We start from the raw sequence: 12330 nt of genomic DNA, 5'->3' as shown, positions 1-12330 counted from the left end.
TTCCGTTCATGATGTCTTTGCCCTTCCCCTCATCAGATGGGAGTTCTTCAGGATCATTTTTTACAAATCGCATAAACTTGGTCAAGAACATCTTATTCCACGAAAGTTATTCATTGCTGTTCTTTTTATTGGTATGTGGTATTTTGCCAAAATTTTATCTTAACACAAAACAAAAGTTAAGAAAAATGATCCTAGGAGAAGAGGAAATTGTTAGTATTTCTGCTGGACGCAGATTACCAAAAGAGACATCAGAGGAACATGTGGCAAAATGTGACCAATCCAGGGTCAGAACTTTATCACAGCATCAGTTATTCTGCTGGGAGGCTTTAGGTCATTTGGTAAACATGTTGTTTATACATAAACTAAAGGCCTGGTTTAGATAACTTTCAAGATCGATAACTCCGTGGATTCTAAACCTTCATTTCTGTAATATACCCAATTTATTGATAAGAAATTAGAGGTACCCTCCTGACAGAAATTCTGTCACATTTGGAGAATCTCTTATCTTATTTCAGACCGACACATATCCATACATTTCTCATAACCTCTATGATCTTGAAGGTTTTCTTCTGCCAAAAAAATTTCAACGAAATAGCAAGTTTGTGCGGATGGATTTTTTTCTCAGTGCCTTTTTCAAGGTGGTGCTTTCTGGTTGGGCTCAGTTAGGGATACACTTCTGGTGCTTCTGGTTTCCATGCAGTACTTCTGTAGGCTGAAGGGCAGAGCCATTGATTTTTTACTAAAATTCACTGGGTAGAATTCTTTTTTTTTTATTTTTTTTATTAAATCATAGCTGTGTACATTGATATGATCATGGGGCATCATACACTAGCTTCCCCATAAACCGTTTGACACATTTTCGTCACACTGGTTGACATAGCCTTCCTGGCATTTTCTTAGTTATTGTGTTAAGACATTTACATTCTACATTTACTAAGTTTCACATATATCCTTGTAAGATGCACTGCAGGTGTGATCCCGCCTGTCCCCTTCCCTCTACCCACCTCCCCCCTCCCTCCCCTCCCTTTCCCCCTTCCCCCTATTCTTAGGTTGTAACTGGGTTATAGTTTTCATGTGAAAACCCTAAATTAGTTTCATAGTAGGGGTGAGTACATTGGGTACTTTTTTTTCCATTCTTGAGATACTTTACTAAGAAGAATATGTTCCAGCTCCATCCATGTAAACAAGAAAGAGGTAAAGTCTCCATCTTTCTTTAAGGCTGCATAATATTCCATGATGTACATATACCACAATTTATTAATCCATTTGTGGATCGATGGGCACTTGGGCTTTTTCCATGACTTAGCAATTATGAATAGGGCTGCAATAAACATTCTGGTGCAAATATCTTTGTTATGATGTGATTTTTGGTCTTCTGGGTATATGCCCAGTAGAGGAATTACAGGATTGAATGGCAGTTCTATTTTTAGATCTCTAAGTGTTCTCCATATCTCTTTCCAAAAGGAATGTAATAATTTGCATTCCCACGAGCAGTCACTGGGTAGAATTCTAATAACTTTTTATTGGAAGGAACTGAACTGTACATACATGAAATAAAATTTTGTGGGCTTTTAAAAAATGCTGTTTCAGAGCTCTATGAGTGAATTAATTTTTTAACTTTATGTATGAGATAAAGTTTATATGGAGTTTAAAGCCAAACCAGTCAAACAAAACAATTATGTGGTATTCAGTGATAGTTTAGTTAAACCCATCTCTTAAAGGATGTGCTTCTGGTGTGTTTCAAATGACACTCTGGTTCCTAACAGTGTTATGTCCACCCATAATAGTTTTTAAAACTCAGCTGCATATTTCTGTAACAACTATAACTATGTAAAATGTATAATTTGACATTTGGTATATCTGAGTAGAAATGACTAGTTCTTCTAATTGAATATTCACTATGTGATTATACATGATTAGATACGAGGTATTTCTGGAATCTTCTCTTTACCTTATATTGAGGACATGTCAAGAAGTTACATTCCTTCTTTAAGAATTCCGTTCTGTTTTCTGCTCTGAAGCAGAATCTGGCTTTTGAGTATTGAGTAAAAGATTACAGGGTTCCAGTTCCAAAATCCAGCATGGAAGCAAGTTGTACAATGCACCCCCACAACACACACAGAGAAAAACAAAAACCAACAAGCAACACTGATATTATCTCCAGAAATATGCCAGACCTTAAATATGAAGATGGGACAGTTTCCATGACCACAGAGAAGTGTAAAAGCTCTCAGCAGTTGGGAAGTGGACCAGAGTTCCATATCCACAAGGCCCATTCCCCATTCTGCCCAGCACATAGTGTGTAGCAAATTTCCGCCCAACTCAGTTTCTATACTGGAAATAGAAACTACACATACCTGTTGTCTCAGCTACTCAGGAGGCTGAGGCAGGAGACTGTTTGAGCCCTGGAGTTTGAGTGAGGTTGCAGTGAGCTATGATGACACCACTGCACTCTAGCCCTCTAGCTGGAGTGACAGAGCAAGAAAAGAAAAAGAAAGAAAAAAGAAAAACAGCAAAGCAAACAACAGAAACACCCCAAAAATACCTCCAAGTTTAGGAGCAAGAAGGTTAGAGAGGCCTGGCATTGGTTCCCCACACAAGGGACCAAGGCAGTGAATAAACAGTTGGTATTTGACTGGAGTGTCAGAGAAATAGTGATGTAGAGGAGTGTGGGACTGCAGATGCACCTCTGGTGACCAGAAGTCCAGAGGAGCACTGTAGCAGCACTGGGCCTCTGCAGCCTTGTCTCCCACGTCCAAATAAGATCTGCCTGGAGTCAGGAGGGATGTCCCATTGTGGAGAAAAGGTCAGCAGAAAATTCCCACCAGCCCCCATCGCCACAGACACCTACAGTCCTGACAGCAGGAGAGTCCCATAGTCTCCTATGTTGGAGAGTTGTTCCAACCTGGAGCTGCACTGCCCCAGATTAGAAGCTCAGGTGTGCACTCCCCATCCCACACCTGTACCCCGCCCCCAACCAAGCTTCTGCAGCTGGGGATCATCCTCAAACCAGAGCCTCCTTTGGAGTGCGCCCTCCTCTGAGGGCTGGTAACTACTACACATCTCCAGTGCTGGGGCTCTATCTTCATTCCAACAGGCCCACACTGATGGCTGAATACCATAACCCCAGCAGCTTGGAGTCTGGACCCAGAATCAGCTCTGGTGCTGGTCTTGCACAGCAGGGAAACTATCTTGAGACACCCCCACCTTTAGCCAGAGGAATAGTATGGCAGTTCCAGGGCGAATTCACCCCTGAGCTGGCCAAACTGCCGCGCGCCCTCCCCATCATGCCTCCCAATGGAGCAGGTTACATATCCTATACCCAGGGCCTGAGTAGCAGCCCTCTGGTGCCCCCCTCTCTGCAGAAAGCTCCTGAACTGCCCAAGGGTTCCACATTCAGAGCCTGAGAAATAACTCCATGGGCTCCCCTTGGTAAAAATGCTACCAGGCCAGCTAAGCCTCAGTGTACCCATGCCCAAGGACAGAGAAATAGCTCTGCAGACAGCCTCTAGGGATACACCCCCCGGGACACTGGAGCAGTTACGGGCCCACATCCCAAGCTGGAGATACCCATTGGTCTCATCCCTGGCAGACACATACCTAGGCCAGCCCAGAAGCAATATGACTATAACTCAGGCTTTAAAAACAACCTTTTGACCACCCCTGGCAATGATGTTTCCAGGCCAGCTGAGCAGTTGCACAACTACGTTGTGAGTCTGAGAAACAAAACAAAAACAAGCTGTAGCATCCTGAGCTAAAAGATCAAAGCTGGAGGTATCATACTATCAGACCTCAAACTACCATGCAAAGCTGTAGTAATCAAAAAAGGATGGAACTGACATAAACACAAATACATAGACCAATGGAACAGAATAGAGAATCCAGAGTTTAATTCACTTGCTTTGACAAAGGTATCAAGAACTCATCAGGGAAAGGATAGTCTCTTCAATAAGTGGTGTTGGGAAAACTGGATATCCGTAAGTAGGAGAATGAAAATAGACCCCCACTTCTTACTCAGTACCAAAATCTACTCAAAATGAATCAAAGACCTAAATATAAGACACCAAAAGATAAAATTACCAGAAGAAAGCATTAGAGAAATGCTCCATGACATTGGTCAGGGTTATTTTATGAATAAGACGTTAAAAACACAGACAACAAAAGTAAACATGAACAAATAGAATTATATCAAACTAAAATGCATTTGCACAGCAAAGGAAACAATCAATAGAATGAAAAATCTACAGAATAGAAGAAAATATTTGCAAACTACTTATCCAACAGGAGATCAATATCTAGAATATACAAGGAACTAAAAGTCTCAACAGCCAATGTTTTGATGAAAACAACAAATAATCGGATTTTAAAATATGCAAATTTCTGACCATACCTTTCTCAAAAGAAGATATACAAATGGCCAACAAACAAATGAAAACGTGCCCAATATCACTAAACATCAAAGAAATGAAAACCACAGTTTGGTGTCATCTCACCCCAATTAGAATGAATATTATCAAAAAACCCAAAAAAATGCTGTCCAGGATCAGAGAGAAGAGAAGTGTTCTACACTGTTGGTGGGAATGCAAGCAAGTCCAGCCACTATGGAGAACAGTATGGCGGTCTCTCAAAAATCTACAAAGAGCACCACCACATGATCCAGTAATCCCACTACTGGGCATTTATCCAAAGAAAAGGAAATCATTGTATCTGTACCCCATGTTTATTGCAGCACTATTCATAACACCCAAGATAAGGAACCATCCTAGGTATCCAACAAGCAATGAAGGGATAAAGAAAACACACACACACACACACACACACACACACACATACACCCACACACACTATGGAATACTATACAGACATGAAAAGGGATTGAAATCTCACCTTTTGTGGCAACATGAATGGATTGGAGGATGCTATGTTATGTGAAATAAGCCAGGAACAGTAAATTACACACTGCATGCTCTTACTCATATGTGGAACCTAAGAAGTTGCTCTCATAGAAGTATAAAGCAGAACAGAGAATACTAGAGGTTACTAGAAGAGTAGGGGGAGGGAGGGATAGGGCTGGATTTATTAAAGGCACAAAATTATAACTACATAGAAGAAATAAATTCTTTTTTATTTTATTTTATCTTATTTATTTTTTTTATTGTTGGGGATTCATTGAGGGTACAATAAGCCAGGTTACACTGATTGCAATTGTTAGGTAAAGTCCCTCTTGCAATCATGTCTTGCCCCCATAAAGTGTTCTATTCCATGCCACTGTTGGATGAGTATTAACAATAATGCACTGTATATTTTAAAATAGCTAGAAGGAAAATATTGAATGTTCTCAACTAAAGAAATGATCAGTGTTTGATATGGTGGATGCATGGGTGACTACGAAGGTTTTGAGAGAGACTGTGTTATGCTCCATTATTTCACTTCCAAGAAAACTCAGTGGACCACTGTCCTTTTTCATTCACCTGTGCAAGTTTCAACTTGTATCGATGTTATTGGGAGGGATTTACCTGTCCATGTAGATTTTAGTTTCTTGTTTTTTGTGTATCTTAAAACTTTTGTAATGACTCACAAAGACTAATTACTCTGATCTAATCACCACATTTCATATATATAGAAATAGCAGCACTATATACCCCATGAATATGTGCACTTATTATCTGCCAGTTAAAAAAATAAAATGCATTTTAGAAAGATTCCAGAATTACTACAGTTTTAATAGTATTGATTGTGAGAAAAGAGGAAAATATTCATGTACATAAAAGATTATATGTAAATAACCATCAGGAGAATGGTTTTGGTTAAAAATGTGTTTATTGAGAAATACATAAGAAATGCAACTAATGACTGTTACTGATTCCTAAAAGGAAGATCTTCAAAGGCTTCCATTGAAGCTTAAAGTACTAACAGCCTCTGAATGTCATCATTTCCACCATGTAGAACATGGTCAGCCAGATTGTGGCATAGTGCTATCAATATGTGGTTAAAAAAAAAGTACAAAGACACATAAAACACTAACCCAGGAAATTATTTTTTGCAATGTCCATAAATGAGTAAATATTATTTAGTTTTGATGTGCATTTTGTCATCTGTACTTTCCAGATCTACGAAAGACATTTGAGCAGGAACCCCTAGGAAAGGAAGTATCCTTGGAACAGGAAGTCTTGCTCCAGTGTCGACCTCCGGAAGGGATCCCAGTGGCTGAGGTGAATAGCAAAAATTCCTTGCATTTAGCATTTGGCACTTGGTATGCTAACAGAGGCCTAATCCCTGGCTAATGGCGCAGTGAATTAGGGGAAGGCATGATGAATGTGTGGTAATGGAGGCTAACTGCTGGCTGCTGGCAAAATAGATTGATTGGGAACTGATTAATGACCTGGGAGTCAATTAGAATTCCCCACTGGACAGAGCCACAGGCAGCATGGTTTAATTTTGTCATTCTCTTTCAAGAAATCAAAAACACTGCTTTATTTTATCTGGCACTTAAAGATGGTATGACTTAATAATGTGCCATCAGATTTAATATTCTTGATAATCTGCAAAAAGGGGGAACGGAAGAAGAGAACATGTGTCCATAAGCCTGTTCACCCCTCACGTGTTTTTCCTCTTCTTGGATGTAACTGTGGACATTCCTAAAAGCCGTAAAAACGTGTTTTAGGAATAAAGGGTGTCCATTAGTTTCATCCTATAAGCTTTCCATAAAGCCTTTCATTTTTCCTTTTTGGTTTCAACTAAAACAAAACCTACTGATCGCTCATGAAGTATTCAGATTCATACCATGACTTTTCATTAGCATGAAACAGAACTGTGCCCTTGGAAAATGCCTATGTTGAGGGCACCGGCCCCATATGACAGAGATGGTGGGTTCAAACCCAGCCCCAGCCAAAAACTGCAAAAAAGAAAGAAAGAAAATTCCTGTCTAGGGGATGGACCTCTGTGACTCCCAGCAGATTGCAAGCTCTCCTGCAATGCTCGCCATCGTATTAGAGCACACTATTGGGGAAAACTAATACGGTATCTTCCTCTAGTTAACAATCCCAAATTCTTTTTTTTTAATTTTATTTTATTATTAAATCATAGCTATGTACATGGCGCACTCCCTACACACTGGTTATAGACTGTTTGATATATTTTCATCACACTGGTTAACATATCCTTCCTGGCATTTTCTTAGTTATTGTGTTAAGTTTCACATGTACCCTTGTAAGATGCAAATTCTAAAAACTATTGCCCTATACAAGATTATTAGAAGACACCCTTATATGCATACAGCTATATTGCTCTAGCCATTGTCCTATAAACCCAGGCAGACTTTTATTGGACAACTGGCATATGCTTGTTGGACCCCAAATTATATCAAGTCATTCAAAAGTTTTACCCTTCATTGCATAAACAGAAAGAGACATATTTCAGTTGTTGCAATCAGACCTGTATATGAATCCAGTGTATATAGGTCACCTGATTATTTCTAAAACTAACCCCTTGAAATTGTGCCTAACAACGAAATTGAAATTATCAAGTCTTTCAACATGGCTCAAAAAGTGATTCATAATGAATAATGCACTTAAACCATTTGATTTCTCATAGTTTTTCTTTTTTTTTTTTTATTGTTGGGGATTCATTGAGGGTACAATAAGCCAGGTTACACTGATTGCAATTGTTAGGTAAAGTCCTTCTTGCAATCATGTCTTGCCCCCATAAAGTGTGACACACACCAAGGCCCCACCCCCCTCCCTCCGTCCCTCTTTCTACTTTTCCTCCCCCCCCATAACCTTAATTGTCATTAATTGTCCTCATATCAAAATTGAGTACATAGGATTCATGCTTCTCCATTCTTGTGATGCTTTACTAAGAATAATGTCTTCCACTTCCATCCAGGTTAATATGAAGGATGTAAAGTCTCCATTTTTTTTAATGGCTGAATAGTATTCCATGGTATACATATACCACAGCTTGTTAATCCATTCCTGGGTTGGTGGGCATTTAGGCTGTTTCCACATTTTGGCGATTGTAAATTGAGCTGCAATAAACAGTCTAGTACAAGTGTTCTTATCTTGTGAAGATGGGAAAAAAAGTTCCAAATCAGCTCAGTTAGTTGGTCCCATGACAACAAACTCTAATATCTGATTGCTCTTTCCAAATTAATAATGGTAATTAATAAATTGAAAATGTAGACAGAACCTTTATGAAATGACTCCATTTTTCTCTTTCAGCCATTCGTATCTCTATGAGTTAATGCAAAGATTTAAAAGAAATTTTAATGAAATTTTCTTTTTTACTTTGAATAGAAGAGAGTTGTTTTTGCCTGGTAATTGGCATCTCATGCCAGTTGTAACAGAGACTTTTCATGATTGCAGCTATTTTATTCAACAACACCAAACCTTACCTTCCAGCACTAAGGTACATTATTTAGTGTAGTTAAAAAGGAAAAAACTTTTCTCTATTTGATATTTCATTCTGATGATAACAATAGTGCATCTGTCTCAATGTTATTTCCAAAATTTTAATGCAAGTCTCCTCCATTAAATCACCTTCAGGACTAAAACATTAGCAACTTGAGTATCTGCAGCCTTGTTTTTATTGAAGATTTCTTAAAGACAACTGATCCCTGAAAAGATTTTCCTGGAGGAGATTCTAATAATTTCTTCATTTTTTTTTTTTTTTTGGTCTTCTCAACAAAGTAGTTCACTTTGTCATGAAGTAAAGATTCATGACTGCAAACTAATTGGCTGTGAATTCTATTTGTATCATCACTGGGGAAGAGACCAATTAACACTTGGCAAGCTCAAAAATCATATACCCATTTGACATTCAAAGAACTATATTTAATGCGAGTATCTTTTTCATTTTTCGTGAAGTCAGATGAGAGATCAAACACATGCTCAAAAGGACAGGCTAATAAATTCCTGTGTAGATTCTTTTCAACACTATTAAAATCACCAAGATCAGAGAGCTAATAAGGACCTTAACATGACAGGTTACAACTGCCATTTGTTCAAGAGGGGCAGACAAATTAAAAAAGAAAAGATGAAAGGCAACTTGGTGAGTTAGAGAATTACGTGATCATTTAAATTTAAATATAAATGCATCCATTATTTAATATTTCATTTATTTGTGTAAGGAATCTTAAAGCATAAAAGAGGATAAAATGAAATCTTGATCTGAAAAGAAACCCAGTAGGTAAAACCCATGTGTTTTGTAATAATTAGTATCAGTCCTTAGGATATCAGGCCAGACTGGATGTATGCTCCTCTAAGATCCCAGGCCAATGATTTTGAGAAAGAGTGAGACACTGAACATTCAGTGAACACGTGGGGGATTATAATAAGCGTATGTCTAACAATTCATGGAGGAAGTAGACAGGTTTATTCCTTCAGAATATCAGGAAGCAGGGATTTTTCTCCCATATTATCTAAATCAGTAAATTTTTCAAGAACTTTGGTCTTGGTTACAATAGCACCACGTTTGGTGAAATCATGGCACAGGCATTTCTAAGGTAATAACATTTAAGTCCTCCTTTATTTGAACATTCTATATTCTCCACTGTAGGCTATAGAATGCGATCTAATTTCTTACAGAACTCCTGGTTTAAATCCAAGCATCACCCTTTTAACTCTTTGATTTGGGTAAGGTCTTTTCATTCTCTGAACCAAAGTTTCCCCAGTTATAAAAAGAAAAATAATAGTATCCGTCCAGAATGATGTTGTGAGGTTTCAATGAGACGATATATGAGAATCAGTCATGCATGTCAAAAGCACTCAAGAAATATCAGCCATTAGTAATGCTACCATTATATTAATAATTTATTAATCTATGGAAGACTGATTCAACTTCTTGAATTCAAATTCTCACCGAGCACCTTGCCCCTCCACTGGGTACTGGGAGATGGAGTTTCTGTTCTGTGAAGAATCACCAGAATACCCTCCTGCCTTCTCCAGTCATTTGCTTTGGCTGAATCCCACAAACTCTACAAATTAAGATAACATTGTGAGCTTTAAAAGCAGGGAAATGCCTTCTAACAACAGTATCACAAGACGTGTTAATGTAACTATCTATAGTAAGTCTTGACGCTGCTCTGATCTCTACTGTTCATTTAGTCATCATGGTTTCAAGACAAGGGACCAGCACTCATACTGTCTCCCAAAAAGGAAATTTGGCCTAAGGCTTCTGTTGGTAGATCTTTTCAGAGCCCTAGGAAAGAGAGTGACAAAGTCTCAGAAGAGGAAGGGGCCACGCCAGGGTTCCTTGTGCTCCGTCTCCTCAGATGGTGACCATTTTTATGAAGAGTTTCTTCCAATACTCATTGGTTTAGGAAAACTGTTGTGAGGACACAGGGATGAAGCTCAAGGATTTCAAAGATCTTGTCCGTGCTGCTCCCTCCTCTGGTCTCCCTAAGACCTTTCTTCTTATCTAGGGATGTTATTCAAGATATCAAGTAACTGTGTGGCTTCCTTAGCACAAGAGGAGAATCTTGTGGGCCTTCTGTTGTTTGAGGTATAACCCCATAGAGCAGTCCACATATTCCCGAGAGCCAGCCAGCAGATAGGGGTGCCGGGTATTCAGTTATCTAGTGACATATACAGAAATCTTCCAGTGTTTAACACCTGGAACAGGGGAACCTGGGTGTGACTGGCTATGTGACTTCTCCTATATACCACAATCTTATATAGTCTGACTACTACTTGTGTTGGAATTGATCTGTTTTCTTTTCTGCCTATCCGACTAGATTGTGATGAAATAAAGGACAAAAATATTTTTGTTCATGTTTTATCCCCAATGCCTGCAGGTTCTAGATCACTTAGTAGATTCACAAAGTATATTTAACCAAATGAAAGAAAGAAGTCTTATTGAATGTGATACAGAGGCTTCACTGCAGGGAAGAGAACTCTCTAGAATAAAGGATATTTTCATCTCTGAAGATGCAGGGAGCACTCACTGTGGGGTGAGAACCTCCATCAGTCTGAACCCTGAGAGCAGGGTTCCAAATCACTAGGACCAGAAATTTAAACAACAAAAAAAAAAAGGTCACTGGGAGATATTTTAGTTGAAGGACCCTAGGGGAGCTATTAATAATATTAAAATTTTAAAGTAAACCAGGTGAAAGAAAGAAAATCTAACCCTGGGAATACTCTAAAATACTGTGTAGTATTTTTATAACACTTTTTCTAGGATTTAAACCAAAAATAGAAATCTTTTCTTACAGTTACGGTGAGGCATTTGCCTCGCTTTCAACAGATAAACCTTCTCTCTCATCCTCCTGAAGAAGCAAGAAAATGAATAAGCACATGGAATGGGTACTGGGTGGTTCCAGGGGCCTAATAGCAGCATTCTGTGAAATTAATCCCTCTTTGCTCATTTTAGTTTATGGCTAGAAAATGTTGCTGTCACGTGCTGAACCAGAAATCTACTCAGAGACACTTTATTTCATCAGATCACCTCTTGTAGAGAGTCCCGGGATCAAATCATTAGTGGATACAAGATTTGCTGCCATGGCAGAAGGAGTAAAACTGAATTTTTCACTAAAACCTGTGATTTGTTTCACCTTTAACAAGGGGATAATTGCTTCTCTAATTATAACTTAGCTATTTCTCACACGAGTTTAATTGGAGGACCAAGGCACAGTGTTCAACTTATTGACCCAATTGTGCTTAAAAACGGTCATCTTATTTATCAACATTTGCATCTCTAATTAGCAAGGAGGAAAATACGCAGTGAAGTGCAAAAGAATGGATTATTTTGCCGACTTTAGTCGTGATGGACAGGGAACTGAGTTTTGTGGACCGAGGCTGCCAGGGCAGAGAGCTGCTGGCAGCTGGAGGCCGCAATGTGCCTTGCCCTTCCCTCATAATGGAACTTTGTGTCCATGATTTTCCACCCAGGTGCATTGTCTTCCAAGCTGTGCTTCACATTCTTTGCAGGCCAAAAAGAGGTTCAGAGGAAAAAGAAAAATCTGAATACTAATTTGGAGGAAGACATAGCTTTTAGTGCCCAGTCATATACACTGGGATTTCCTCCTAGCACGTGTGGTAGCAACAAGAAGAAGTTTTAATTAAGATTATCAGCCTTGAAAATAGGTTTTCACAAATATTAGGTTCCCTATCCAGCAGTCAGCTTCCAAGCTTTTGCATTGGTCCAATCAACTTTTGCCAGTCACCTCTTTATATACTCACCCCAGACATTTTTCTTCCATTATCTGCCTCTACTAGTCCTGTATGTTTACAGAGATCACCCAAACCCAGATAAGTATGTAAACCAAATCAAAAATAGTAATAAAATTAAATGACATAAACATCCATTTTAAAGCAAAAGTAAGAAATAACAAAC

At 38.8% G+C, this 12330-nt stretch overlaps 1 protein-coding gene across 1 annotated transcript in view; it reads left to right on the top strand.

The window, feature by feature from the left end:
- Window positions 1-12330, top strand: part of UNC5C (unc-5 netrin receptor C) — a 398375-nt gene that overhangs the window by 279384 nt on the left and 106661 nt on the right. The window contains exon 4 of the mRNA XM_053609613.1: window positions 6109-6212. Coding sequence (XP_053465588.1) covers window positions 6109-6212 — 104 coding nt within the window. The remainder of the gene's footprint in view (window positions 1-6108; window positions 6213-12330) is intronic.

This window comes from Nycticebus coucang, chromosome 1, assembly GCF_027406575.1.
Source record: "Nycticebus coucang isolate mNycCou1 chromosome 1, mNycCou1.pri, whole genome shotgun sequence".
Classification (NCBI taxonomy): domain Eukaryota; kingdom Metazoa; phylum Chordata; class Mammalia; order Primates; family Lorisidae; genus Nycticebus; species Nycticebus coucang.
Note: the sequence above shows the minus strand (reverse complement) of the source record. Positions and strands in the feature narration are given on the sequence as shown.